This window comes from Stigmatopora argus, chromosome 14 (assembly GCF_051989625.1).
Source record: "Stigmatopora argus isolate UIUO_Sarg chromosome 14, RoL_Sarg_1.0, whole genome shotgun sequence".
Taxonomy (NCBI): Eukaryota; Metazoa; Chordata; class Actinopteri; order Syngnathiformes; family Syngnathidae; genus Stigmatopora; species Stigmatopora argus.
Window position 1 is genome coordinate 5,324,721 of NC_135400.1, and position 24,899 is coordinate 5,349,619.

Here is a 24,899-nt window from a genome sequence, read left to right on the forward strand (position 1 = left end):
ATGCAAAATATTTTATAGTGGTCGTGGAATGATGGAGGGGAATCGCATGACTAATTAGCTAATAAGTGTTTAATTGTGAAACCGGTATACGTAATGAATCAGGTAAGTCGGGTAAAATGACGAATATGACGAAGCCAGTGTTAAACAGATTTTACGTGCGTGTCAATTAAAATGTATTTGTATTTCCCGTAATATATACAAGTCAAATGACCCTCCTTTCAAATGAATGTACGTTTGTAATTGACTGTGTGATTATGAGTATATTGAACATGTTTCGGTGTGGAAGTGAACCTGGCCGGACCGGGCTAATGTTTGGATCTCCATGCGGATGTGACATTTCATAGAAGAGCGCGGCCGCCATTTTGACTCGACACACTGAGCCTCGCACAAAACGGACGGCAGGAGCTTGACGAGGGCCAACGCCGCTCAAGTCACAACGCTTGCATGATCGGGCACATTCCTCTTGGGGAACGGAGCTTCTTTGACGGGAATGCGACGGCTTGCCGAATTTTGTCATTAGGGACACTTACGAGTGGATTTGTTTGCATCGGGGCCGCGGTCACTCGTCTCCGCCAACTTGCAAATTATCGTCAGCGCTATTCCGATTGGCAACCTTGTTTGAATGGATAGCTTTCTCCTCCGCTCTTCCCCAGACGAGGGACACACGGCGGAGCACACGGACTGGGGATATCGCAGGCAAAGTTGTTAAATGTGTGTCTACATTACGTCTCATTGTTGCATAGTTGCCATTTATTGGCTGCCTTGTGTCAGGTAGCTGAAAAGCGGCTGTTTGTTCCACCAGGTGCGGGTCGTGTATTTGCTCCACACTGCCCGGTGGAAAGCCGGAATAATTTAGCTGCTTTCAGCGGGCCTCCCTCCACGGAGCCCCGAGCCACTCTCCCAACCGACGCCAGCCAGCTACTCGCACCCACCAAAGGCGCCGAAATTGGGCGAATAGCGAGCAAATACGTCCGCGTTTCTCTACCCGCACCCCCGCCGGCCTCCCCTCCTCACTCCCCGCCGCTGACAGCGGACAAGGCCGAGGTCGCAGTCGAGCAGGCCCGGCCGCCGAGGCTCGACAAGTCCACTCCACCTCCGCATCATACCACGCCTCAGCAACAGTCCAGAACCCGGCTCGCATCTGAACCGGCCTCGGACGACGTCGACGGCAGCAGAGAGAGCAAGGAGCTCCGCATCGCCACGACAAAAGCTGCCAACATGAACCACCATCATCACCACACGCAGCAGCAGCAGAAAGCCGGCGAGCAGCAGCTCAGCGAACCAGAGGATATGGAAATGGAAGGTTAGTGGTTACACTTGGGAGCAAAAATACAAGCGATTTCGCCGAGTTTCGTATGAACTTGTGTTGAGTTGAACTTTACAGTAAACATGAGGGCCTGCAGCTAAGCCGGCTGCGTTTGTGCTGAATGTGCGTGCGTCGCAGCATACTTGTATGGAGCTGACCTCATTTTGCTTTATATGCTTGCTCGTTTGCGTGCGCTTGCGTCCCCGTCATGCCCGAAACATGCTCCAAAGACAGCACAAAGCCGCAACCGTTCAAAAAATATCGCTAGAACAATACGTTTCATTTAATTCCCTGCCCGTGTTGCCTAATTTATCGTGGCCTGTCCGATCAGACATGCATATAGTGTTTGTAAACAGTGAGCTTGTTAGTGCGGGGAAATTGACGTGGAGAAGTCTATAAGCGGGGTAACTGGTGGGTATATTTTGACGGCTTCTGGCACTCGATATGTCGGCTGAAGAGTCCAGCGATCTATTTTTCGCGATCAAAGTGTCTCATAAAGCGTTTCGACCAAGTCATGTTATGGCAGACTCCCGTTGATGGTGTGTTAGCATCGTTGTGTAGTGACGTGAGATAGAAAATTCCGTTTGAGGCCTTCATACGCGGAAAGCCGAATATAAATACAACGTTGCTCATGTACATTGTTGTCGATTTGCGATTAAGGCCTGATGTGTTAAACTGGTAAACACATGAATATTTCTAACAAGGAAGCTAATTTGAAGCTAAACACTTAAAGGCCCACTTGCCTTCGTATTTGTACTGGTTAGCTTCGTGTGCTAACGCTGACGGAGGGGGTGTGTGGCGTTCTAAAATGGTGGCCTGTGTTTTGCAAGCTTTTTCTCGGCAACGACCCGGTTTGAATCTTAAATTTAGCGCCCCGTGCCTTCTTTTTTCATATATTCGGTAGTTCCATTCTATATTTGACATCATCATTTATCACAATCTGTTAGCTGGTGCTTGCCACCGCAACTCATAGTGGCTAATGACGGCCTGCATGTTAGACTGGACGGTGGCTAAGTGATTGCTAAAGAGCTAAGTGGCTAACGCAGATGCGTCAGTCCCAGTTTGCTAAATTGTCAATGGTATAATATGAGAGGAGAGTGCGATTGGGGTAGTGAATCATGATTAAACCACTTTAAACGCCATTACATGTTCTATTAATATGTGCCTGGTAAATGTTTGTTAGTAATGGTGTTGCCGCCGCAGTCAGGCCTGGCCCACTTGGGCAGCGCGGGGATTTGCTGCTTCATTGTATGGCAGACAAACAGCATGGAGCTCGCCATTTTTAATCATCTCTGTTTTTGTTAGTCCCCTCTGTAGTCTGGGCACATCTGCTAGGACCATTAACGCAGGTCCTGCTGTACGTCAGCGGATAGACTATTTAAAATGTGTTTTTCTTCTCAAAGTTCCTTTTGGAACGATTACAACACTGCCAGTTCTCAGCATCACTGCGTCATTTATATCTCAATAGATTTGATTTACTGGTTTAACGGACTGCCAAGCTTGCTTCATCAACTCGTTCCGATAGTCAATTCAATTTGCAGCATAATCCTTAGACTTTCTACTTTTAAAATGTTAGTTTATTTTAATGATTGTTTAAAACAGGTGGTCCCAAACCACTTTTTGTCATTTTGGTGTATTCAGGACTGATGTTGCCATCCCATTAATTGTATTATTATAAACAAATGTTGTTCCTGCTCGTTGGTCATTTAAACCACATTATTCTAAATTGAATTGAATTATGGGAATTTTAGATCATCTGATTTTTTTTTATATCATCAGTGCCTAATAGAAAAGAAAGGGATATAAGTGTATGCATGTGTATATATGTATTGTAGGTTTTTTGTTACTGTGCTTGGATCGAGTTAATATTTAACATATGATAGAATAATGATTTTAGTCTCATTTTACTTGTATTTTAACAAACACTGCAATACTACCAAAATGCTTAGTTGCAGTCAGGCCACACTCGGTATGATGCTGCCCTGACCAACTCAAGGTCTAATTGCAAATGAGTATGAAACAACATAATATAATATACAGTTGTACCTCTAATTACCAGATTAATTGCTTCCAGAACTTTTTTTCATAACTTAAATTTTTTCGTAAGTAGAGCAATACTTAATATTCAATTCTGTAATTTGTTCCACGGTCCTCCAAAAAATACCAGCTAAACCATTTAAAACTAACAAGCCCCATTTTTGTATGAAAGATGTGAGAAACAGAAAAATGAAAAACGATTTATTTCTGTATTAAAATGAATAACAACCATGCAAAAAACGTTGGCACGTGACGTTTCATGCAAGAGTACAGTGCAGTAAGCGGAGGAAGCTAATGTTAGCACATGAACATAAACACATCTAAACAACTTCAAATGATGAATTCAAAACAACTTGCCATTAAATAGAAATCCAAAGCAGTAACAGTCTTTCCATCTCGTCGTTCAGTACAGAGAGGCCATGGTAAGGAGTTGTTGCTTTTAATGGTTCCTTGTTTCAATAGTGTAGCTAGGCTAGTAGGCCTGTACTGCCTTGCAATATCGGTCAACCGCACACCTCTTTATTTTCTGTTTTTCCTCGATGGATAACAGGGCTCGCTCATTCATTTCATTCGCACCAACCTTTATGACAAACGATGGTCAAAAGAGCGTTGTTTTTGTTGTGGTGGTGGTTGTGAGTCTCCAATAGTCGGTCAGCAGTGTGAAGCAGGGCAATTTAAAAATAAAGTAACAGATACAGGAAATGCCTTTATGTTTTGTGGGATTTTGCAACTTGAATCTTGTTTTCCTATATTGGAAAGGTCATTTATTTATTGAAATGTTTTGTAACCACAACATTTCGTATTTGGAGGCATTCCTAAGTGGAGGTACCACTGTACGTATATGTATAAATGTAATCGCTTTTTATGGGTTTGGAATTTGCAGTCATAATGGCCATCTGAAGGAAACCATAAAAGGAAAAATGAGATTGCCGCCATATGTAAAAAAAAATACTTCCATTAAAATTCCTACTTATAATTGTCAATCATAGGTTATTGTTAATTAAATATGTTCTTTGAAAATTGGTCAAAAACCATTAGATTGTGAGAATCTCTTGTAGACAACCCTTTTCAAGTCACCCTTTAGTTACTTTTTTGATTTGAGCCTCTGGTTGACTTGAGTAACTGTGGACTACAGTAATACCCCGTTTATCGCAGTAGATAGATTCCAAAATGAACGTGATCTATGGACAGTGTTTTTGTGGTCCCTATTTTATCTTATTTGGACTTTTCTGTATACTATTATTTAATTATTAGGAAATAATATTTAATATTAAGTAAAATGATTATACTTCTGTTCTTTCAGCCCCCGGTTATATACATGGCTAAAGCAGCTTCCATATAGATGATAGTCCAATTGTGAGACATTGCAACCCTAGATGCTTTCTTACTAAAAGCGATGAGAGACGTCTTCTTAATGTTAGCCTCGTCCTTCTTGACATAGCGAATGCGCTCAAATGGCGAACATGGCAATGCAAGTTTTTCACTACCTTAGATTTGCTCCTCCTTTTCACTAGTAGGAACCACCTTATCTATGGTAGACACTGACCCCTCGTGGCCAATGATATATTCTCTATATACCTCATATACAGTAATGCCTTGACATACGAATGTCCTAACATACGAGAAATTTGAGATACGAGGACTTGAAAGTAAAGCAAGCAGCTGAGAAAGGGCATACTTCGATGCCAGCCGAAACCTTCAACGCGATTCATGGCTGGTTCATTAACTTTAAAAAACGAACTGGGGATGCACTCGTTTGGGAGGCACGGGGAAGCAGCCAGTTCCGACTCGAAAGCCGCGGTGGAATACATTAACACCTTTGCCTCGGTTATAGCACAAGGTTACATCCATTTTTTTAAGTGTATAGTAAGCGAAGTTCGTTTAAGTTAAAGTTTACGTTATGTTACGTAGCGTCACAGGGAAACTAACACTTTTTTATGGTGTTTGGAAATATACATGTTCTGCTATACTCGACCTTTCAGAAATTTCTAATGTTACAATCTGCCATTTGGATTCTCAGACATATAATACTGTTACAAAAGGAGATCAACATAGGGCCCAAAATTATTTGCTGTCACTATTTAGTTAAGTAATTAAAATATACTTTTGCATGCCGTGCTGATCAGAACAATGTTGTCCAGCAAGTCCACGTTTCCATTGTCTTACCAAATCACAACTACAGTCAAGTCTGTACTTATTTAACCTAAATGTAATTAGGTGAAAAATACTGAACTTGCTCCAATTGATTTTTTTAATCTATGTATTATCAAAAATAGTATCGTATTAATATAAAGTTGAAAATGTTCCTGTTGTCACGGCAGTAACTTCTATTGTAGGTGGTGTCCTGTTTCTGACAACTTTACATGCTCATATTTTCCTTGAACAGGTAGGAGTTCCAAAATGAACTAAAAAGTCACCTGAAAGCACTATAAAATAAGTGCCCATTTTGTTGCATAATGCTGAGTCCATCATTTTGTTACCTGTCTGCTTTATCTGCAATTTCTGTGCATCGTTCCGGAGCATTGTATTAGTTTTATGGAGCATTGTTGTCCTAATTGCCTGTACATTTTGGACGGTGCGTGTCTGCCCCTCCATTTGTTTTTGGAGAGCTTTTAGGAGTGTTATCACTCGACATCCCTTTTGAGTGAGTCAATATTGCTTTAGTCACTGTCTGTAAATCAGCACTTTCACATGACCTTTAAAGGAAACCCTGCCAAAGAACGACTGTTATGTTTCTGGATCACAAATGGTAGAGAAATAAGCCGTCTAAGTTATGGAGGCAATATATACATCACAACGTTTTTATTTTGCCGCTTATACAATATTTGACTACTGTTTTGTTCTCGCAGTCCACATATTATACAGACTTAAGGCATCGTCTGTCTGTCTTTGCAGCTGGAGACACTGACGACCCTCCAAGAATTCCAGCCAACCCAGTCATCAACGGCAACCTGGCCATGGCAGACGGGCACAACAACACAGAGGAGGATATGGAGGACGGTGAGGAGGGTGTGCATTGACGCAAACCTTTTTTTTTTTACTTTATTAATCTCAGCTCTTTTGACATTTTGCATCTAATTAATCCCAGACACCAGCTGGCGGTCAGAAGCTACATTTAGGTTTGTGGTGGAGCGCTTCAGCCGTCTCAGCGAGTCAGTTCTTGGCCCGTCCTGCTTTGTCCGCAACCTCCCATGGAAGATCATGGTGATGCCGCGCTTCTACGCCGATCGACCACACCAGAAGAGTGTGGGCTTCTTCCTGCAATGCAATGCCGAATCAGACTCCACGTGGGTTTTATTCTTTTGAAATTGACTTTCATCAGTATCGTACTTTGTAACATATGCGTAATAGAATCTCTTATGTGGAAAAATCTATCAACCCATTTCACGTACTGGTCGTGAAGTTCTTTACACGATAGGCACATCTTTCAAAGTAATGCAAGATGATAAAGTGGCAGTGGAAAAGGTCTTTTAGCATACAAAGGAAATTAAAATTTAAATCTGGTTTGTTTTCAGGTCATGGTCGTGCCATGCACAGGCTATGCTAAAGATAATTAACTACAAAGATGATGAGAAGTCGTTTAGTCGCCGGATTGGTCACGTCTTCTTCCACAAAGAAAATGACTGGGGCTTTTCCAACTTCATGTCCTGGAGTGTAAGTACATCTGATCTCATATTCTGAACCGCTTTATCCTTATTATTTATTAGTTTTTCGAATCGGTGGCTAGCCGATCGCAGGGCACAAGGAGACAGACAACCATGCACACTCACATTAATTACAGTGGTATCTTTACTTATGAAAATAATTTGTTCCTGAAGTGGTTTTGTAACTTAAATACTTCGTAATTAGTCGCGTTTTACATGTAAATAACCGAATCGGATCAAGGATCCCAATACTACTCCCTAAACCCTTTAAATATCAGTTTTGTATGAAATATGTGAGAAAGACAAAAAAGATGAGAATTAATTATTAAGGAATTACAAAATATTACAAAGACATTTTCCGTTGAGGTGAAGGGGCGAGTGTGTAGCGAAGAGAAGTTGGAGGCGGGTGAGGGGAGGAGGAGGCAAATGTTTGGCAGCTGAGAAAACATACATAAACACACGTTAACACATCTTAAAATTATGTAAGATATCAATAAATGTACGATTGCCTTTGACGACTTTCCAGAATTTTTCTCAGATACGCAAGCCACACATCAAACTAAGCAATCGTACAACTCATGACCTTTGACAGTAGAGCCTGTTTCTTCTTTTTACTTTGCAATGGGAATAACCTTTTTGGGACCTATGGTGAAAAACAAAAGAATAAAGTTGTATTAAGCACACTCAAAAACTCACAAACCATGTTAGAACTCTGTGACGAACTCCGGTCAAAGGCATACAAAAAGATGTAGACACAGCTTCCTCCAAGCCAATAGGAGGTCAGCAATTTGTTGGGAGATCACCGGTGGCCAGTGGGTGTTGGGAGACAGCCACAGCCATGTAGAAATAGAGTTGCGACACTCTGATCTCGGCGCCGGTTGGTCACGTGGTTCATGGAGTCCCATACAGTTCCAAACACTATTCCAAAATAAAGTATGCTACAAGTATGTTTACATTTCAGGGGATGTTGGAATTTTTGAGAATTTGCATTTTAACTGGAATTTGTCGTGTATCCTTTGACAAAATTTTCCTATTGAAGAATTTGAAAACCTGAATTTTCGTGTGTAGAGGGTTAATTAGAGGTACCCCTTGTACATTTATTTGATACTTGATTTTTTTTTAAACACAATTCAGTCTTTTAGACTGATGGTGCCCTTTATGATATAACTATCTAAATTTGTGACTGACAATGTTTTTCAGGATGTCACTGACCCAGAAAGGGGCTTCATCGATGATGACAAAGTCACATTTGAAGTTAACGTCCAGGCAGATGCCCCACATGGCGTGGCGTAAGTACCTTTCAACTAGAGCTGGGCGATATGACAAAAATTGTTATCACGATAAAAAAAAATCAGTCTATCGATAATTTTCACTAACTATCATATCTTTTTTGTTTCAAATTTGAAACTTCAGACTTCTGTGAATAAGTAAATAAATTACTTTCCTCCTCATTCAAATATGAGAGTAACTTTATAAGAAAAAAGTATATGAAATATGATTTTGATTTGATATTGATTTTAAAAAGTATTTTTGTTGTTCTCTTGTGTGATAAAGATAAAACAACTCCCTTACACTGAAAAATAAAGAATAAAACCTGCAGACATTTTCACAGGCATCTTTATATTTATAAATTTGCCTTCAAACCAAAAGTTACTGCAACATGAAATAAATAAATAAAATAATCCGCTGAAGACATCATCACCATTGGCAAGCAGACTATTTTCAACCTCAGAAAAAGAGTACATTTACCTCACATATGGCCCTTTACAAAAATATAAAATAAATTTGGAAGAACTTAACCCATTTGAACCCAAGATAACAAGTTTTAGATTGTTGCAATTTTCAGAACATTTACATAAAATGGGAAAACATCTTGATATCAAGTAAGAAAAATATTACAGGCTGTCCTCAAATGAGGACAGTGGGTTAAGGACATTTTCATTAAGGCTGCTCTTTGGACACGTACGGGGGATTTAAGAAGAAAAAAACGCCAGAGAGAATTCACTTGGATCTTTTAGTGGGTCGGCTCGATGTTGTCCTGTATTTTATAACCCCTTATATTGGCCGCGTTATTGTCCTTTTGCGTTCATGTTACATGTTAGCCTCTCGCGCTAACATGCTAAAAACACGTTTCCTCGTCATCCTCTTCTCCTGTGTTGGTTTGGAACTAGTGCTCATCTAGTAACAGCGCACCCGTTCTCTGTGGTGGTCGGATGGTGTAATTGTAGTTTAAAATTATCAAATTTTTATCGAACATTTTTAATATAATCATTGTTGACAAAAAATATTTCACGATAATTATCGGTATTGTTTTATCGCCCAGTTCTACTTTCAACTGGCTTTAGGCTAATGAAACGGTGCTACATGTAGATAGGATAGTAATATATGCTTTACATGTGACCAGTTGGGACTCAAAGAAACACACCGGTTATGTTGGACTTAAGAACCAAGGAGCAACCTGCTACATGAACAGCCTACTCCAGACACTCTTCTTCACTAACCAACTACGTCGGGTAAGATGTTTGTTGCTTATTTTCCACTTAGTTGTAGCATGCATTTCTTTGTATGTTTCCTGAAACTGACTGGGGACGAATTCAATGTGGAGTCTGCCTTTCAACCCAAGTAATCTGTAATGGGCACCAGGAGCCCTCTGCCCTTAAAACAAAAAGTGGTTGACTATAGAGGGGCTAATACAGTCATCTCCAGAGTCTGGTTTGTGGTATGGTGTATGAAGGTTAAAGAAATTCTAGGGGCCCTTTCCATCCTTAGTGTTCTGTATGCAGTCATCAGATGAAAAAGAACCACTGGCCCATTAGAATCAAGACAAAATAATTAGTTGTTCTAAATTTTCATTCTATTGATTCCAGGCGGTGTACATGATGCCAACAGAGGGAGACGACTCATCTAAGAGTGTTCCTCTGGCACTGCAAAGGGTTTTCTATGAGCTACAACACAGCGACAAGCCTGTTGGTACCAAGAAGCTCACCAAGTCTTTCGGGTGAGATAAATGTTAGAATTATTGTAAGCGCGTTCATCATGCATTTGCTAAATAAAGTCTATGTTTCCCTCAGACATTCTCGTCACAAACAGGGTGTTGCGTAAAACACTCCCTGCATGTACGAATATAAACAAAAGCAACAGTCACATACACCTCAGACATGCTCAAAAAGCAAATGATTTTTGCAAAGTTTTGCTGAAGTTGCAGCTCCCATGGTGCATCAGGAGCTTTCGCAATAAAAGCCTCTCGAAGTTGATAAAAGAACGAGTGCGGAGAGGTTGGGCAGAGAATGGGTTTGGTCAGTCTCACATTCTCCTCATGAGCTAAATTAACAGATGTCTCTTTATCGGGTCTTTTAATCCAGCAAATAGGTGATAAACCTGACATTCAACTTTGATTGGGTCTTACTTGACATACTAATAAAGGCAACTGTTTTTTTGTTTTGCAGTTGGGAAACTCTAGATAGTTTCATGCAACATGATGTTCAAGAACTCTGCAGGGTGGTGAGTTCTCATAAATGACAATGTTAACAATGGTCCATCTGAGTTTCTTCTAGTCAAACAAATTTTGCGATTTGTTTATTTCAGCTTCTTGACAATGTAGAGAACAAAATGAAAGGCACCTGCGTTGAAGGAACGATCCCGAGACTCTTCAGGGGAAAGATGGTGGTATGTTTTCTCTCTACATAGATGGCAATATATGATCTGATATTTTAAGTTTTTAATTTTGCTAAAAACCATACCATGTTTCCAATTTATTTTTTAATGAGGACAGCGTCACAGTGCATGGTGGAAAAAGTTTGAAATGTCTCTTGAGAGCTATTCAGGTCTACATGCGAGTACCGCAGTAGTTATTGTAATATCTCTTTTTTGTGAGGCCTCGTTGACATGAGGCAATACTTTTTAGAAATACAGAAATTATTTGTTTTATGAAAGAAGTGAAAAATCTCAAATCTCTATTGAGTTGGGCATCTTCGGTGTTCTGGTTTTTGTGCGTTTCTGTTGCTTTTCAGTCATACATCCAGTGCAAGCATGTGGACTACAGATCAGAGCGGATAGAGGATTACTATGACATTCAACTTAGCATAAAAGGAAAGAAAAACAGTGAGTATGAGCGTAGCAAGCTTTTAGATCTTTTACTTTTGAAGGTTCTCTTTGTTTAATCAATGACTTTTTCTCCTGTATCACTATTCCTTATTACTAATTGATTAATTAAAACAAATATTAATTTGCTGCTGTGTAGGTCAGTAACACTGTAAATGTGTATAAATGTAGTTGGCGTGGGGTGGGGTCCATTTTTGTGGTAAAATTCACATTCTCTAAATGTGTTCCCTTTTTTGAAATCTAAAATTCTGCTTTCCTTTCACAGTTTTTGAGTCATTTAAAGATTATGTTGCAACCGAACAGTTGGATGGAGACAACAAATATGATGCGGGAGAACATGGCCTGCAGGTATGGTAACAGGAATACAATCATTAATCCCAAGAAGGTTTTTTTTCTCTTATTAAAAATTCACCCATGTCGTATTCTAGCCCATTGTTTCCATACATTTACTAATCCCAGGGATATATTTTTAATTACAAAAATTCCATGTACACAGGTTTTGACCTTATATTCACATGTATTTGTATTAGACCTGGGCGATAAAACGATAATGCTAATTATAGTCAAATAATTTTTGTCAACAATAATGATAAAAACTTTCTATAAAATTCAATAAATTGCAATTTCACCACAAAGAACAAGGGTGCTGATGCGACGTAAATACTAATTCCGGACCAACGTTCAGTCGACAAATATCGTAAGGAACAAAAAGCTATTTTTTAGCATGGTTAGCTATAGAGTGGCTAACTCAGAGCATGAAAGCAAAAGCTAATTAGTATTTTATTTATTTCATATTGCTCAGCAACCTTTGGTTTGAAGGCAAATTTATAAAAATAGACGCCTGTCAAGATTTCTGCATGTTTTATTATTCATTTCTTTTCATAGTGTAAGGAGACAATTGTCTTATCTTTATTTCACAACATACTTGAAATGAACTTTTTAAAATCATATTTTATATTCTCTTTTTAAAGTAAGTTAATGTAGTTACTAAACTAATTAATCTTCACAGAAGTTTGAAGTTCAAAATTAGAAACAAAAAATATTAGTTAATTAGTTATCTAACTGACTTTTTTTTGTATCATCAACTTTTGTCATCACCCAGGCCTAATTTGTAGTAAGTATAATTTTGCAACAAGCTGAGTAAAATTGTATATTTTCCCAACAATGCATGATTTTAAACAGGGCACCTTGCTGTACCACCATGGTTGAGAATCACTGCTCTATCTTAAAAAAAATCATGTTATCATTAAAGTCAAAATTTAGGATGTAATGTTTACTTGTTTGGCCTACAGGAAGCTGAGAAAGGAGTGAAGTTTCTCACTTTCCCACCAATCCTTCACCTGCAGCTGATGAGGTTCATGTATGACCCACAGACTGACCAAAACATCAAGATTAATGACAGGTGTGACAGTTAGGATACCTTTTTCACCTCACACAATTTCAGTGTTTTCTTCTTGCTTGATGTAATCATTGTGCGTGTTGTGACAAATCAAAGGAACCCTCAAACGGTAGATTGGTCTGACACCCTTGAATCGCTGATCTACAGTAGATTGGTCTGACACCCTTGAATCGCTGATCTAATATATCTAAAAAAAATAACCTCACCACCTTTCTTGACATTTTTTGCAGTACTACAAAGTATCAGAGCAGGGTCTCTGGATTAAGCATATTTCACCTGTTCAACTATCATAGCGCCCCATCACTGCTTCACGGTGCTGAGGCTTCTCAGTCGCAGTTGAATTTGCAATAAGTGGAACTCTGTTTGATACTTTTAATTCTTCATCTGTCTGTGATGCAATCATAATTATGCTTTTTTTAATATTTGTATTTATTTATTTATTATTATACATAGGTTTGAGTTTCCTGATCAACTACCTCTGGATGAGTTTCTTCAAAAGCCCGACACAAAGGACCCGGCCAACTATATCCTACATGCCGTTCTCGTGCACAGTGGGGACAACCATGGCGGTCACTATGTCGTCTATCTTAACCCCAAAGGAGACGGCAAAGTGAGTGTCAAGGAACCAATAGTGAGAACCTTTTTCTTCTTTAAATTATGTGGATATGCATTGTGGCTAATGCATCTGTCAGTGTGTAATTAGGCACCAAAAATTGTGACAATGTCTGAGTTTTGCCACGAAATATACCTCCCAATTATTGATGGTTGCTTTAAAGCCATTATAGCAACTTGGCTTGACATTTCTCTTAGTCACTTAGCTTAGTCACTAGCAAAATAGCACCAACAGAGCATCAGCCACATTATGAATCTTTTGTTTGAAAGCTTCTAGTTGAGTCACTTCACATAAACGGTTGTCTTAAGTGCTCTGTGATCCTCCTTTCTCCCCTCCTACACGGTCTTGTCTCTCTACTCTGGTGCAGTGGTGCAAGTTCGATGATGACGTGGTATCACGCTGCACCAAAGAGGAGGCCATAGAGCACAACTATGGTGGCCACGACGATGATCTCTCTGTTCGCCACTGCACCAATGCGTATATGTTGGTGTACATACGGGAGTCCAAGCTCAGTACGTAGTACGGGATTTAAGGAGTGCAGCCATTTCCCATTCCCATTGGAAGAGGATGTCACATGCTCAGCTAATGCATGTTTGCTCAGGTGAGGTGCTCCTGCCCATGACCGATGTGGACATACCTCAGCAGCTGGTGGAGCGTCTACAGGAGGAGAAGAGGGTCGAGGCCCAGAAGAGAAAGGAGCGTCAAGAAGCTCACCTCTACATGCAAGTTCAGGTCAGAAATGTAGAGACTGTTGCCTTTCGTATAAATATGAAGGTGTATATACTAGCAAATCTATCACCAGTTGTTTTTAAAGATCAATTTTTCCGTTGTGTATACTTTTATTTGGGGAAACAATGATACAGTTACAAAGTAGATTTTTTCTACATATAACATGTAAGTCAATTAGACAACTACTCACAGAAATAATCTTTACAACTGGTCAACCATCCAAATATTTGTGCAGACAAAATACACATTTAAATGGTTGTTTTGGTTTTGAATGACCAAGTACTTGTTAGGCAGGATTCGGTCATGTGAAACAAACTCAGAAAGATCTCTTGCATGGAGTCAGGGCTTATGAACGCCTCATTTTAAGCAGTACATACAGATTTTTATTTTATTTACACATCTTTTTGCAACCAAAAACGTGCAAATATTCAAGTTATTCTCAATTATATTTCTGTTGGGACAGTGAGCAGCAAACAGCCATGTTGCAGAATTTGTTTACAAGTGACTGCACCTAGTGTTGGTTCGAATATATAGCCTTTAATTTAACACCTCAATGAAACACGAATAACTTTAAATCCATCTTTTTGCCCAGTCATTTTTTTTTCTACTCATACAAACTGGTATCTTTACTTAGTTTTAGAAACCTTCAACAGTCAATGTATTTGACAAACCTTTTGAAAATAGAAGTTTTTCTCCAACTATTTTTGTCATCTGTTGTGAAAGACAGCAGGTTTAATGTTTATAGCCTGGAAAATAGCCCATTCATCGATTAATGTCATCATACTGATTTTTTTAATTTTATTTTTTACCTTCCACTTGTTTATATCCTTTGGTTTCCTCCCTGTGCACAGATGGTGACAGAGGACCAGTTCTGTGGCCATCAGGGCAATGACATGTATGATGAGGAGAAGGTGAAGTACACAGTCTTCAAAGTCCTGAAGAGTTCCACCTTGCAAGAGTTTGTTCAAAACCTCTCCCAGACCATGGTGAGAAATACTCTGCGGTCAAATTATTACGCGTATAAAAATTCACAAAAATAACGAGGAAATAGCAGAGTGCGCACTCTAAAGGAAGGCTCAAGGCAGTAGAAAGCTGCACAAAGATGCCCCTGTTTAGTCAACAGTCCAATTTTTATACATGACACCTGCTGTGTGGTCACCATTATGTTTTTCCAATTTCGATGTAAAATTTTGCCAATGTGCTTGCAGGGTTTTCCACAAGAGCAGATGAGGTTGTGGCCCATGCAAGCCCGAAGCAACGGAACTAAGCGGCCCGCTATGCTCGACTACGAGGCTGACTGCAACAAGTCGGTCAGTAACTGGAAAGATTTGTCTATCTTTACTATTTATTCTGCTCTGTTATTTACGTGGTGTTTTCTTTTAGATGATTGCCTTGAGTGACAATGAGAATCCATGGACTATATTTCTGGAGACTGTGGATGCTGAACTGGCAGCCAGTGGGGCCACGTTACCGAAGTTTGACAAAGACCGTAAGTAATGAAATAAAGCCCTTAAAATACTCCAGTCTCTCTCTCCATCTACCTTCATCATTTGCTGTTATTGATGCCAATAAATGAACCAGAGTTGCTCTAAATATGAGCTGTAGCTTTGGTCTATTTCCACTGCAGCACTGAAAGAAAAGCTGTATATTCACACTTTCTTTGGTCCGCACCAAAATACATATTGTCAGAATTTTTTGGGTGTGGTTCCCTTTCACATTGCCAGGTAACATTGTAAAACATGGGAGTAAACAATCACAGTGCTCAAACTTGCAACCCTCGTACTTGTATTAATATGGTTCAGACTTTGGTGGGACTTGGCGCATCAGGGGGCATTGTTGCAACTTCAATTTTACTTCGGAATCTGCCTAAATAGCTACAAGACATTCCATCTCCTCATTGTGTTAACTGACTTCCTGCAAAAAAACTGTTCCTATACTGAATGCCTGTTACATGCAAGTAAGTGTGATATCAGCTTTGGTCCAAAACATAGCTTTCGCACAACCGCACTGATTGGAAGCGATCTAAGTGTCACAACATCTGTTTGTATTCACACCAGCCCAAAGGGCACCATGGTTGATGGTGCTGCAACATTACAGTTCACTTCGCTCAAGAAACAGGATTTGCAGCGTTACTTCTTCTTACAATACCTATACCACCATTTTACAATCTATAAATCTCTTTTCCAGGTGATGTCATGCTTTTCTTGAAGATGTATGATCCCAAAACAAGAAGCTTAAATTATTGTGGACATATCTACACGCCTATATCCTGCAAAATACGTGAGTACCAATTTCATCTTGAAACTGCTGAATGTTTTATGTACTGCTATTTATTAAAGTATGTTTGTTTTGTTTTTTATCTCCCCTTTTCTGTTTCCAGGAGACCTGCTACCAGTCATGTGTGAGCGAGCAGGCTTTCAGCAGGAAACTAGCCTTATCCTCTATGAGGTGATCTATTTCTGTAGCACTCCCTTGTTGACCCAGTGTACTGTTTTTCTCCCTTGGCACTATTTTTTAACACCATGCTTATCTCAACAAAGTAACTAGTGCTTCATGATATGGCATTATATTTTGCTTAAACAATATCACTGCCAAGAGCTGCCAACTTCTCCGGAATTTCCGGAGTTTACCCGGACAAGTAACGCAACCTCCGGGACTCTTGACAACCTCCCTAAACTTGGGAAATCCCCAAAAACTTGTCAATTTTTTTTTTTGAAGCAACCATTTGGGAAAGGTACCAAATTTCCAATTCAAATGCCTCGAAATACACACCATTGCTACAGTTTCTGCCATTTTGATTCAACTGTGAACCGGATGAATTCGGTAACAAGTGCATTGTGAATCATCCAAGTTACAATCTCCGACAAATGATTCACCTTCAGCATGGCAATCAATTCGCAATCGATTGCATAGGTAAAGCTATTGCTTTTGTGTCCGTTTTCGTTTTTTTCATAAAACGAAAATGCCTTACGTCATGCATCCACTAGATAGAACTGGGCAAAAGGAAATGTCATACCTTGTTTAAACAATATTGATCCATGTATAAGGCCCACTGTCGTCTTTTGAGAGAATCTACGTCTTTATGGTGCGCCCGATACTATAGATAATACGGTACCTTAATAAACAGCAGTCTTAAATGTCAAAAGAAGTATTAGTTGATAAGATATCTTTGGACATGAAAAAATGTGTTAGTGGTGCTCCTGTGTACAGTGGATATTGCAGCACAACATCCAATTTACATGAGGCACAAGTTAGTTTTGTGTTTTCAAAAATAGTGGAAGAGAAGCTATAATGGTTGTTAATAAATATATAATACAAATTAAACAATGCCATGGCATACGGATATCATATTAAAATGGCCCATATTGTCATGATTTTTTTTTAATTTACCGCGCAGCACCAAAAGCGACCAATTAGACTTGCAGTTCGATAACACAACTTGTCCTACAATTTCTTGTTGTTACAGGAAGTAAAGCCCAATCTAACGGAGCGGATTCAGGACTATGATGTCTCTCTTGACAAGGCCCTGGATGAACTCATGGACGGGGACATCATTGTCTTCCAGAAGTAAGCAGCATTGGTTTCTTCTTTATAATTTCTTTGTAGGCTTTCAAAGAAAGTCAGAGCCTCACCTTTTCATCTCTTGATGTATCTGTTTTTTCTTCAATCATGCAGGGACGACCCTGACAACGACAACAGTGAGCTGCCAACGGCCAAGGAATATTTCCGGGACCTCTATTATCGAGTAGATGTCATTTTCTGTGACAAGACCATCCAGAACGACCCGGGCTTTGTGGTCACACTCTCCAATCGCATGAACTATTTTCAGGTAAAACAATGCTGATGAGAAGGGGGAAAACAGCCAATATATTTTGTGTAACTTGAAATCAATTGTTAATGCAGAAGTAAGATTTGCAGAGAAGTTCTAGCTGCTGGATTTACAAGTATTTGCGTTTTTTTTCTGTAAGGTGGCGAAGACGGTAGCCCAAAGGTTGAACACAGATCCCATGCTGCTGCAGTTCTTTAAGTCACAGGGGTAGGAGGCTCGTCTAAGGCGTGCACACACACATCACAGAGGCTTGCATGTGCTGCCATTAACACGGTTGACTTTGACATGCCATAGAAATGTTGCATAACCTGTCCCCCCCCACCTTATGTTGTTGTCTCCCCTCTTCCTCCCACCTTTTCTCTCTACTGCCCAATTTCCTCCCTTTCTCCATTTGGGTCTCCTCCCACCCCGTGCCGCTTCTTCCTTTGTCCCCGCCCTCTTTTCTTATCCTCCCCCCTGCCTGGTGGTGTGGTGGCCAGGTACAGGGACGGTCCAGGGAATCCTCTCAGACACAATTATGAGGGAACGCTGCGGGAACTGCTGCAATTCTTTAAGCCTCGGCAGCCCAAGAAACTCTACTATCAGCAGGTGACAGCAAGGCACTTAAATTGAACTCGCCCATCTTTTTTTTAGTCCGCGTCCACTTTAGTTGGAAATTGGTCTTTAGGCCATGACTGATGTCAGACCAGACTAAAAGCTGTGTTTAAAGTTTCAGTGTCGTTGATCAAAGCATTTGGTCTACCGTATTTTCTCGCATAAAAACAGTATCTGTAACTTCAAAAAAAAGATGACTGAATCAAGGGTACAACTTATATGCACACAAGACTTCCAGCGTTGGTATACTCTTTCTCACCAGTAGATATCGGCAAATTAACATTTACTATTTTTTGGTTATTTTCTGTTTTGCAGTAAGAAAACAACCATTACTGGATGAATTACTAACCTTATGATATGTGATTTTAATTCATACATTATCTCAGAAATACCACGTGTGAGATTTTTTTAAAGAAGATTTTCCCTTCAAAGTAGCACATTTGTACTCCCTATTAAAACCGGGAACATGGAGGTGAAAATTGTGAATCGGGGTCGGCTTATACATGAGGAATTGTAAAATTCAACGATTTTAAGGCAATTTTAAGGGCGTGGCTTATACGCGAGAAAATGCGGTATTTGAACTAGGAGTTGCGGGGCAGTTAATGCTCTTTAATCAGTGAACACTACAAAAAAGATAATCAACAGTCAACCAATCATGAGCATTTTGCTCATACTAAACTTCTGCCCTCAGGGCTTACCTTAATGTCATTGTGTTTCAATTACAGTAATACCGTGACAAACGAGTGCCCCAACATATGAGAAATTTGAGATACGAACATTCCGAGCAAATATTTGCCTTGAGATAGGAGCATACGAGATAGCTTGGTGGTGAGAGGCTGCTTATGATAACAGTGCACTGTTTCTCGTCTCATCTCCCTCGCGTAAAGATATCTACGAGCACCGGCCGTGCAGGTTGCATTTTTTGCATTAACCAGTGCAAAATTAAGGGGAAAACAATGGGTCAAACGCAGGACAGTGCAATGAAGGGCTAACCATCAGATCCAAACTGCGCAGTGACATTTATAACAAGATGGAGAGCCTTAGTTTAATATGGTTAAAAGATAAACAGTTAGCGGGAGATAGCGCGACCGAGTCGATAATCTGCAAAAACACCAGCGGAATCTACATGGACTTGAAAGCAAAGCAAGCATCTAAAAAAGAGATCAGCAAAACCCTTTAAAGCGAGTCGTGGCTGGTTCGATAATTTTTGAAAACTAACTGAACGAAACGAACACCCAGGTCTGAAGTTCCGCCTCGAAAGCCGCAGTGGAATACATTAACATCTTTGCCTCGGTTATTGCACAAGGTTTAAGTTTAGTGTAATTTAAGATCAAAACTTATTTTTAAGTGTGTATAGTAATTAAGTTCATTTAGGTTAAATTTAAAGTTTGTTACGAGCGCGTCCAAGTCTCTTGTCCGCGTCGTCTGTTTGTACTGAGTAATGTCACATTTTCTTATTGAAGATAACCACTAGCTAGGTATTTGTTACTTTGTGAGTAGGTGGTGAACTAGAATCGACAAGGATGTTTTTCCATTGTAATATCCTGTTTTTTTTTTGTTTTTTTCAGAGGGTGGGAACGATTACTTGGTATTTAGTTCATTTCTATGGGCAAAACATTTCAATGGGCAAAAATTGATTTGAGATATGAGTAAATGTACATAACGAGCTCGGTCCCGGAAGGCATTAATCTCGTATCTCAAGGTATTACTGTATACTGTTTCTATTTCTATTGCAGTTTTACTTGTTTATACTTTTTATTTTATGAATGAGTACATTCTTAATTAACAAAACATTATTAAATGCCAAAATAGTACAATTCATTGGAACAAACACAAAAATCTTTTTTTTTTTCCTCATAGTATTTAGTAACCCATTGCTGCCATTTACAATGATGAACCCCCATTTGATGTAGTGAGTAAAAGAATTACATGTATATTTAAAAAGCATCCATTGAATGCACTGGAAACCTAAAGTGAGATGTTAGTCCACAAGATTTGTTTTGTGGCACTGTTAAGTACTCATTTTCAATTTTGTTTCCACTGTCAACCTAGCACCTGTTGTATAGTAGTCATAATTTATTTTATTTCACCTCTCTACGCACGCAGTTGAAAATGAAGATCACGGACTTTGAGAACAGGAGGAGTTTTAAATCCACATGGCTCAACAGCCAATTCAGAGAGGAGGTAGGCATGCACAGCCATGATGACCCTGCCACTAGATAAGTGAGGTAAACAGTGCCCCTTTGCTCTTTGAAGGAGATCACCCTCTACCCTGACAAACACGGTTGTGTTCGCGACCTGTTGGATGAATGTAAAAAGGCAGTGGAGCTCTCTGAAAAGGGCTCCGAAAAGCTCAGGTAGGTTTCCTTCAGAAGCGGTCGTCTGCTTTGGACGTTTTCTTGTGTCTTGAGCTTTAATCCCTCGTCCCTACAGGCTGTTAGAGATAGTAAGCTATAAAATCATCGGCGTTCACCAGGAGGACGAGCTCCTAGAATGTTTATCTCCAGCTGCCAGTCGCACCTTCAGAATAGAGGTATGTACGTGCTTTGTGCCTCTGATAGCTTTGCTGGATTCATCCAAATGGAAGTTGTGGTATAAACTGGCAGTTATTTTTGAGGAAATGTTTTTAAAAGATGACATCTTAGGTATGAACAATGCTCTCCATGGCTCCTAACTCTGGCTATTCTTGACCTTTCAGGAGATACCTGTGGACCAGGTGGATCTGGATAAGGACAGCGAACTGCTAATTCCTGTTGCTCATTTCCACAAGGAGGTCTTTGGCACATTTGGGACCCCTTTCTTGCTCAAAATCAGACAGGTTTGTGTCCGTAACTATTACGCTTGCTGTTACCAAGGGTTACCGTATTTTTCAGACTAAGTCTTGCCAACAAAAGAATACACAAGGAAAAAAATATGTCATAGTGCAGTATCAGTGGCATTTTTGGGAGAGCATTTTTTTATTTTTGGGATCTGTTAATGTGTTCAGATAATGATATAATTTTAGTTTTTTGCACGTTTTTGGATCCAATATGGCTTTTTCAACATTTTGGTTTGCTGACCCCTAGGCTAAAGGAAGTTTTTGACATGATCTCGCTTTTTCCTTATGTTGATTTTAGTATTAACACAAACACCTGGTACAACTATGAGCAAAATGACACGCATCTTAAAAATATCACTTTTTTTAAATCTACAAATTAGTCAAATTGATTTGTAAATGTAATTTGCACATCAAATGTCTCCTAGCTTCAAAATGTTCATGTTTTTTAATTTTTTTTTTTTTTTTGTATATATAATTCTTATAGCCAATGATTTAAACACCATGCTACCAACAAACTGTAAACCATACCTTTTAAACTAAATTGCAAATGCTTAAACAACACAATCATGTCCACCTTCCCAATAGGGTGAGTCGTTTCGAGAAGTGGTGAGGAGGATCCAGGCCATGTTGGACATCCAAGAGAAAGAATTTGAAAAGGTATGAACAAAATGAAGAATCATGTCTAGGAAATTTGTTTAAAGTTTAAATCTGCCGGTTGTTGAGCAAAACACTTCTGTTCCCACTCAGTTCAAATTTGCAATTGTGATGATGGGCCGACATCAGTACATCACTGAAGACGAGTACGAGGTCAACCTGAAGGATTTTGAACCGCAGCCAGGTAAGCACTGATGTGAAGTGTGCACTTTCCACACAGTAACACTTTAATCGCGCAATGGCATTTTTTTCTTTTCCAAACACCAGCACATATTTTTCGTAAGGTCAATTTTCTACTGTCTCTTCTAAATGTACAGTGGTACCTCGACATACGAGCAATTTGAAATACGAGTAACATTTTGAGCAAATATTTATCTTGAGATACAAGACAAATTTTGATATACGAGCAGACAGCGGACGCGAGAGGCTTCTCATAAGAACATCATGGGCACTGTCTCTTTCCCCGCAACTACCTCGTGTAATGTCTCTCTGGTCGCAACTCCCTCGTGTAATGTCTCTACGAGCACTGGGCGGAGCGTTGCATTTTTTTCAGTGTTTTTTTCCCGTTAGTCAGTGCGAATGGCGTATAAACTACTACTCGTTGGCAAGTGGTCGTGCGTGTCACTCGCTCTCCCTTCCGCGAAATCCGTCTAATTTTAGTATACTATTAAACACATTTAGTATTATTAAACCACTAGTTATTTGTTACTTTGTTAATAGATGGCAAATTAGAACAAATAAAAATGTTTTTCCAATCCAATATATTTTTGGTATTTTTTCAGAGGGTTGGAACGAATTCATTTGTTTTTAGTTCATTTCTATGGGAAACGTTCATGTGAGTTACAAGAAAATCGACATACGAGCTCAGTCCCGGCTTGTATCTCGAGGTACCACTGTAGTTTGTCTGATCACTATCAGGGATGAACCCTGTCGTAGCAGCCGCATCATTTTTTTTCCGCCAGCATCCGACTTATGAAGGTTTTTTCTTCTTCTCATGTACATGTCCAATTTGTGCGCCACGCTGCAGGAAACATGTCGCACCCTCGCCCCTGGCTTGGCTTGGATCATTTCAACAAAGCTCCAAAGAGAGGTCGCTACACCTACCTGGAGAAAGCAATCAAAATCCACAACTAAAGCAGCCCGTCCTTCCTTTCTTCCCTCCTCCCTCTCTTCCTCCCTGCCTACTTCAAACTATAACTGACTGTAACCAACTTCACGTGCGTACACGTGTGGAAGTGTGCGCTTGAGTGTGCGCGTGTAAATGCGGGTGCTCATCACTTTCCGCCTCCCCGCCTAGACGCAAGCGAGTTCCTCACTGGCTTTTGTCTTCAACACGTCTTTCTGCAACTGATGGATTCTCCCTCAACTCCAACGTAAACTGCGACTACGGTTCTGGGTGTTTTTATTTTTTATTTTTCTTCCGCCCCACATCCACCGCTTTAATTGTATTTCTCTCTCTTTCTCTATCTCTCGCTCTCTCTCTCTCTCTCTCTCTGGCTTCTCTTAACTGTCGACTGCCTGTGTCGTGCCTGGAAGTGGCGAAAAATTGGGTTTTAATACGTGGAGAAGTGTAACAGAATAAACCATTATGCTATAATGTATATATCTATAAATATACATAAAGTTCTAGACTTAATTTTTTCCCCTTCTATGCCTCACTCATATATTTTTTGGGGGTGGGTTGACTTAAACGAAGACTTGCTGCTGTGAGGAGAGTTGAGTGGAAGTTTGTTTGCAATGACTAATTGGCAGAGAGAAAAAAAATCATTTCTCAACAACCAAATAGTTGAGCACTGTTGCCATTCATATTTTTACGCAGCCTGAGTGTGCTTATGTTTTTCTGCTCTCGCCCTCCAGTATTTCCACGATTGCGCACAGTTGTCTCACTTAGTTTTGTTGGCAGGACCTTCTTGTGTCTTTCTGCAGAGTTTGTATTAAATAGTAATAAGAACTCACTGCAAATGTTTAAAGAAAAATAATAAAATGGGGTTTCAAGAGAGCAAGAAATTTGTCTGTATTTCATCTTGCACACCGGCACTTGACATCAAAGAGCTCTCAGGGCTGGAAAATGTTTTGTAATTTACATTTATTTGGGTGATGGACGGCCTCTGGTTATCTTTTGTTTATTTGCTTTTCTCAGTCATTCTTCCCATAGAAAACACCAAAGCACCTGTTTTTCAGCTCATTCATATTTTCTCCCATCTGTGCTGATGAAAATGTTCCCTCCTGGTGATTGGAAGCAGTAAGCGAAATGTGCATGTGTGGCAGGGAGCAGCAGTTTGGCACGTTTGAGGATTGTGTAAAGGCATAAACCAGCATTGTAAGAAACACTTAAATTCCCTCTTAATTTTTTTTTAAAGCACAGATGGAACGCTCCTCAGTGCATAGTTCGGCTGTGTAAAGACAACATTTAAGAATTGTATATTTAAAAATATGGACATGTAAAATTTAAGAGCAAGACTTGGCCTTTGTTTTGGGGTACCGAAGGAGCCAGTTGTTCATATTTCTTGTGTGTAGGTTTGTTTTGTTTTTTGCGTTCCTGATGTACCATTTACAGTTTTTTTTTTGTTTCATTTGCATCTGTTCTCCAAACTAACTGCACCGGTTTTGTCTCGTCTCAAAAGTGCAGTACAAAGAAGACATGCAGACTCACGTTTTTTTTCCTCCCCAATTGAAAATCCTCAGTGTAGCAGCAGTGTACGACAACTTATTCCTGTATATTGCCTTTTTGCTGGAAAATGTATGTTGAATAAAATTTTCTACAAAAGACTAGACTGCTTTCTGCTTGCTCACAGCAGTAGTTAAGCAATGTCCAAACACCGCTCTACTATTGGCATTGGTACATGTAAGATAAAATGACAAAAGTCGCTTGGCAATTGCTTGTTCATATTGTATCAGTTTTTGTAAGTATAGAAAACATTGTCATAAGAAACTTGCCCAGAGTTTGGTCGTTGTCATGGAGACTTGACACTGATTAATCGGACTTTGCCCAAAGTTTGGTCGTTGTCATGGAGACTTGCCACTGATTAATCAGACTTTGCCCAAAGTTTGGTTGTTGTCATGGAGACTTGCCACTGATTAATCAGACTTTGCCCAAAGTTTGGTCATTGTCATAGAAACTATACTATACCCTGTTTTCCTATATAAAGACCGACCCACTTCATTCAGAGAGAGT

General features: G+C 39.7%; 1 protein-coding gene across 6 annotated transcripts; it reads left to right on the top strand.

The window, feature by feature from the left end:
- The first annotated feature begins 488 nt into the window (after nt 1-488).
- Nucleotides 489-24,493, top strand: usp7 (ubiquitin specific peptidase 7 (herpes virus-associated)). 6 transcript variants are annotated; one of them, XM_077618376.1, is made up of 32 exons: nt 489-711; nt 803-1,303; nt 6,239-6,352; nt 6,432-6,630; nt 6,859-6,997; nt 8,188-8,276; nt 9,392-9,500; nt 9,855-9,985; nt 10,434-10,488; nt 10,573-10,653; nt 10,998-11,088; nt 11,354-11,436; nt 12,381-12,490; nt 12,941-13,118; nt 13,468-13,612; nt 13,702-13,832; nt 14,681-14,815; nt 15,038-15,139; nt 15,213-15,318; nt 16,017-16,109; nt 16,210-16,277; nt 17,296-17,396; nt 17,505-17,658; nt 17,798-17,865; nt 18,138-18,246; nt 20,359-20,436; nt 20,509-20,609; nt 20,686-20,785; nt 20,951-21,070; nt 21,656-21,727; nt 21,818-21,908; nt 22,752-24,493. In XM_077618376.1, the coding sequence occupies exons 2-32, from the start codon at nt 1,219-1,221 to the stop codon at nt 22,856-22,858; spliced, it is 3,345 nt and encodes a 1,114-aa protein (XP_077474502.1). In that variant the 5' UTR covers nt 489-711; nt 803-1,218; the 3' UTR covers nt 22,859-24,493. The 6 variants fall into 6 exon arrangements, with proteins under 6 accessions (XP_077474502.1, XP_077474503.1, XP_077474506.1 ...); XM_077618377.1 differs by having other exon boundaries at nt 18,144-18,246; XM_077618380.1 differs by having other exon boundaries at nt 12,941-13,097.
- Nucleotides 24,494-24,899: the final 406 nt, after the last annotated feature.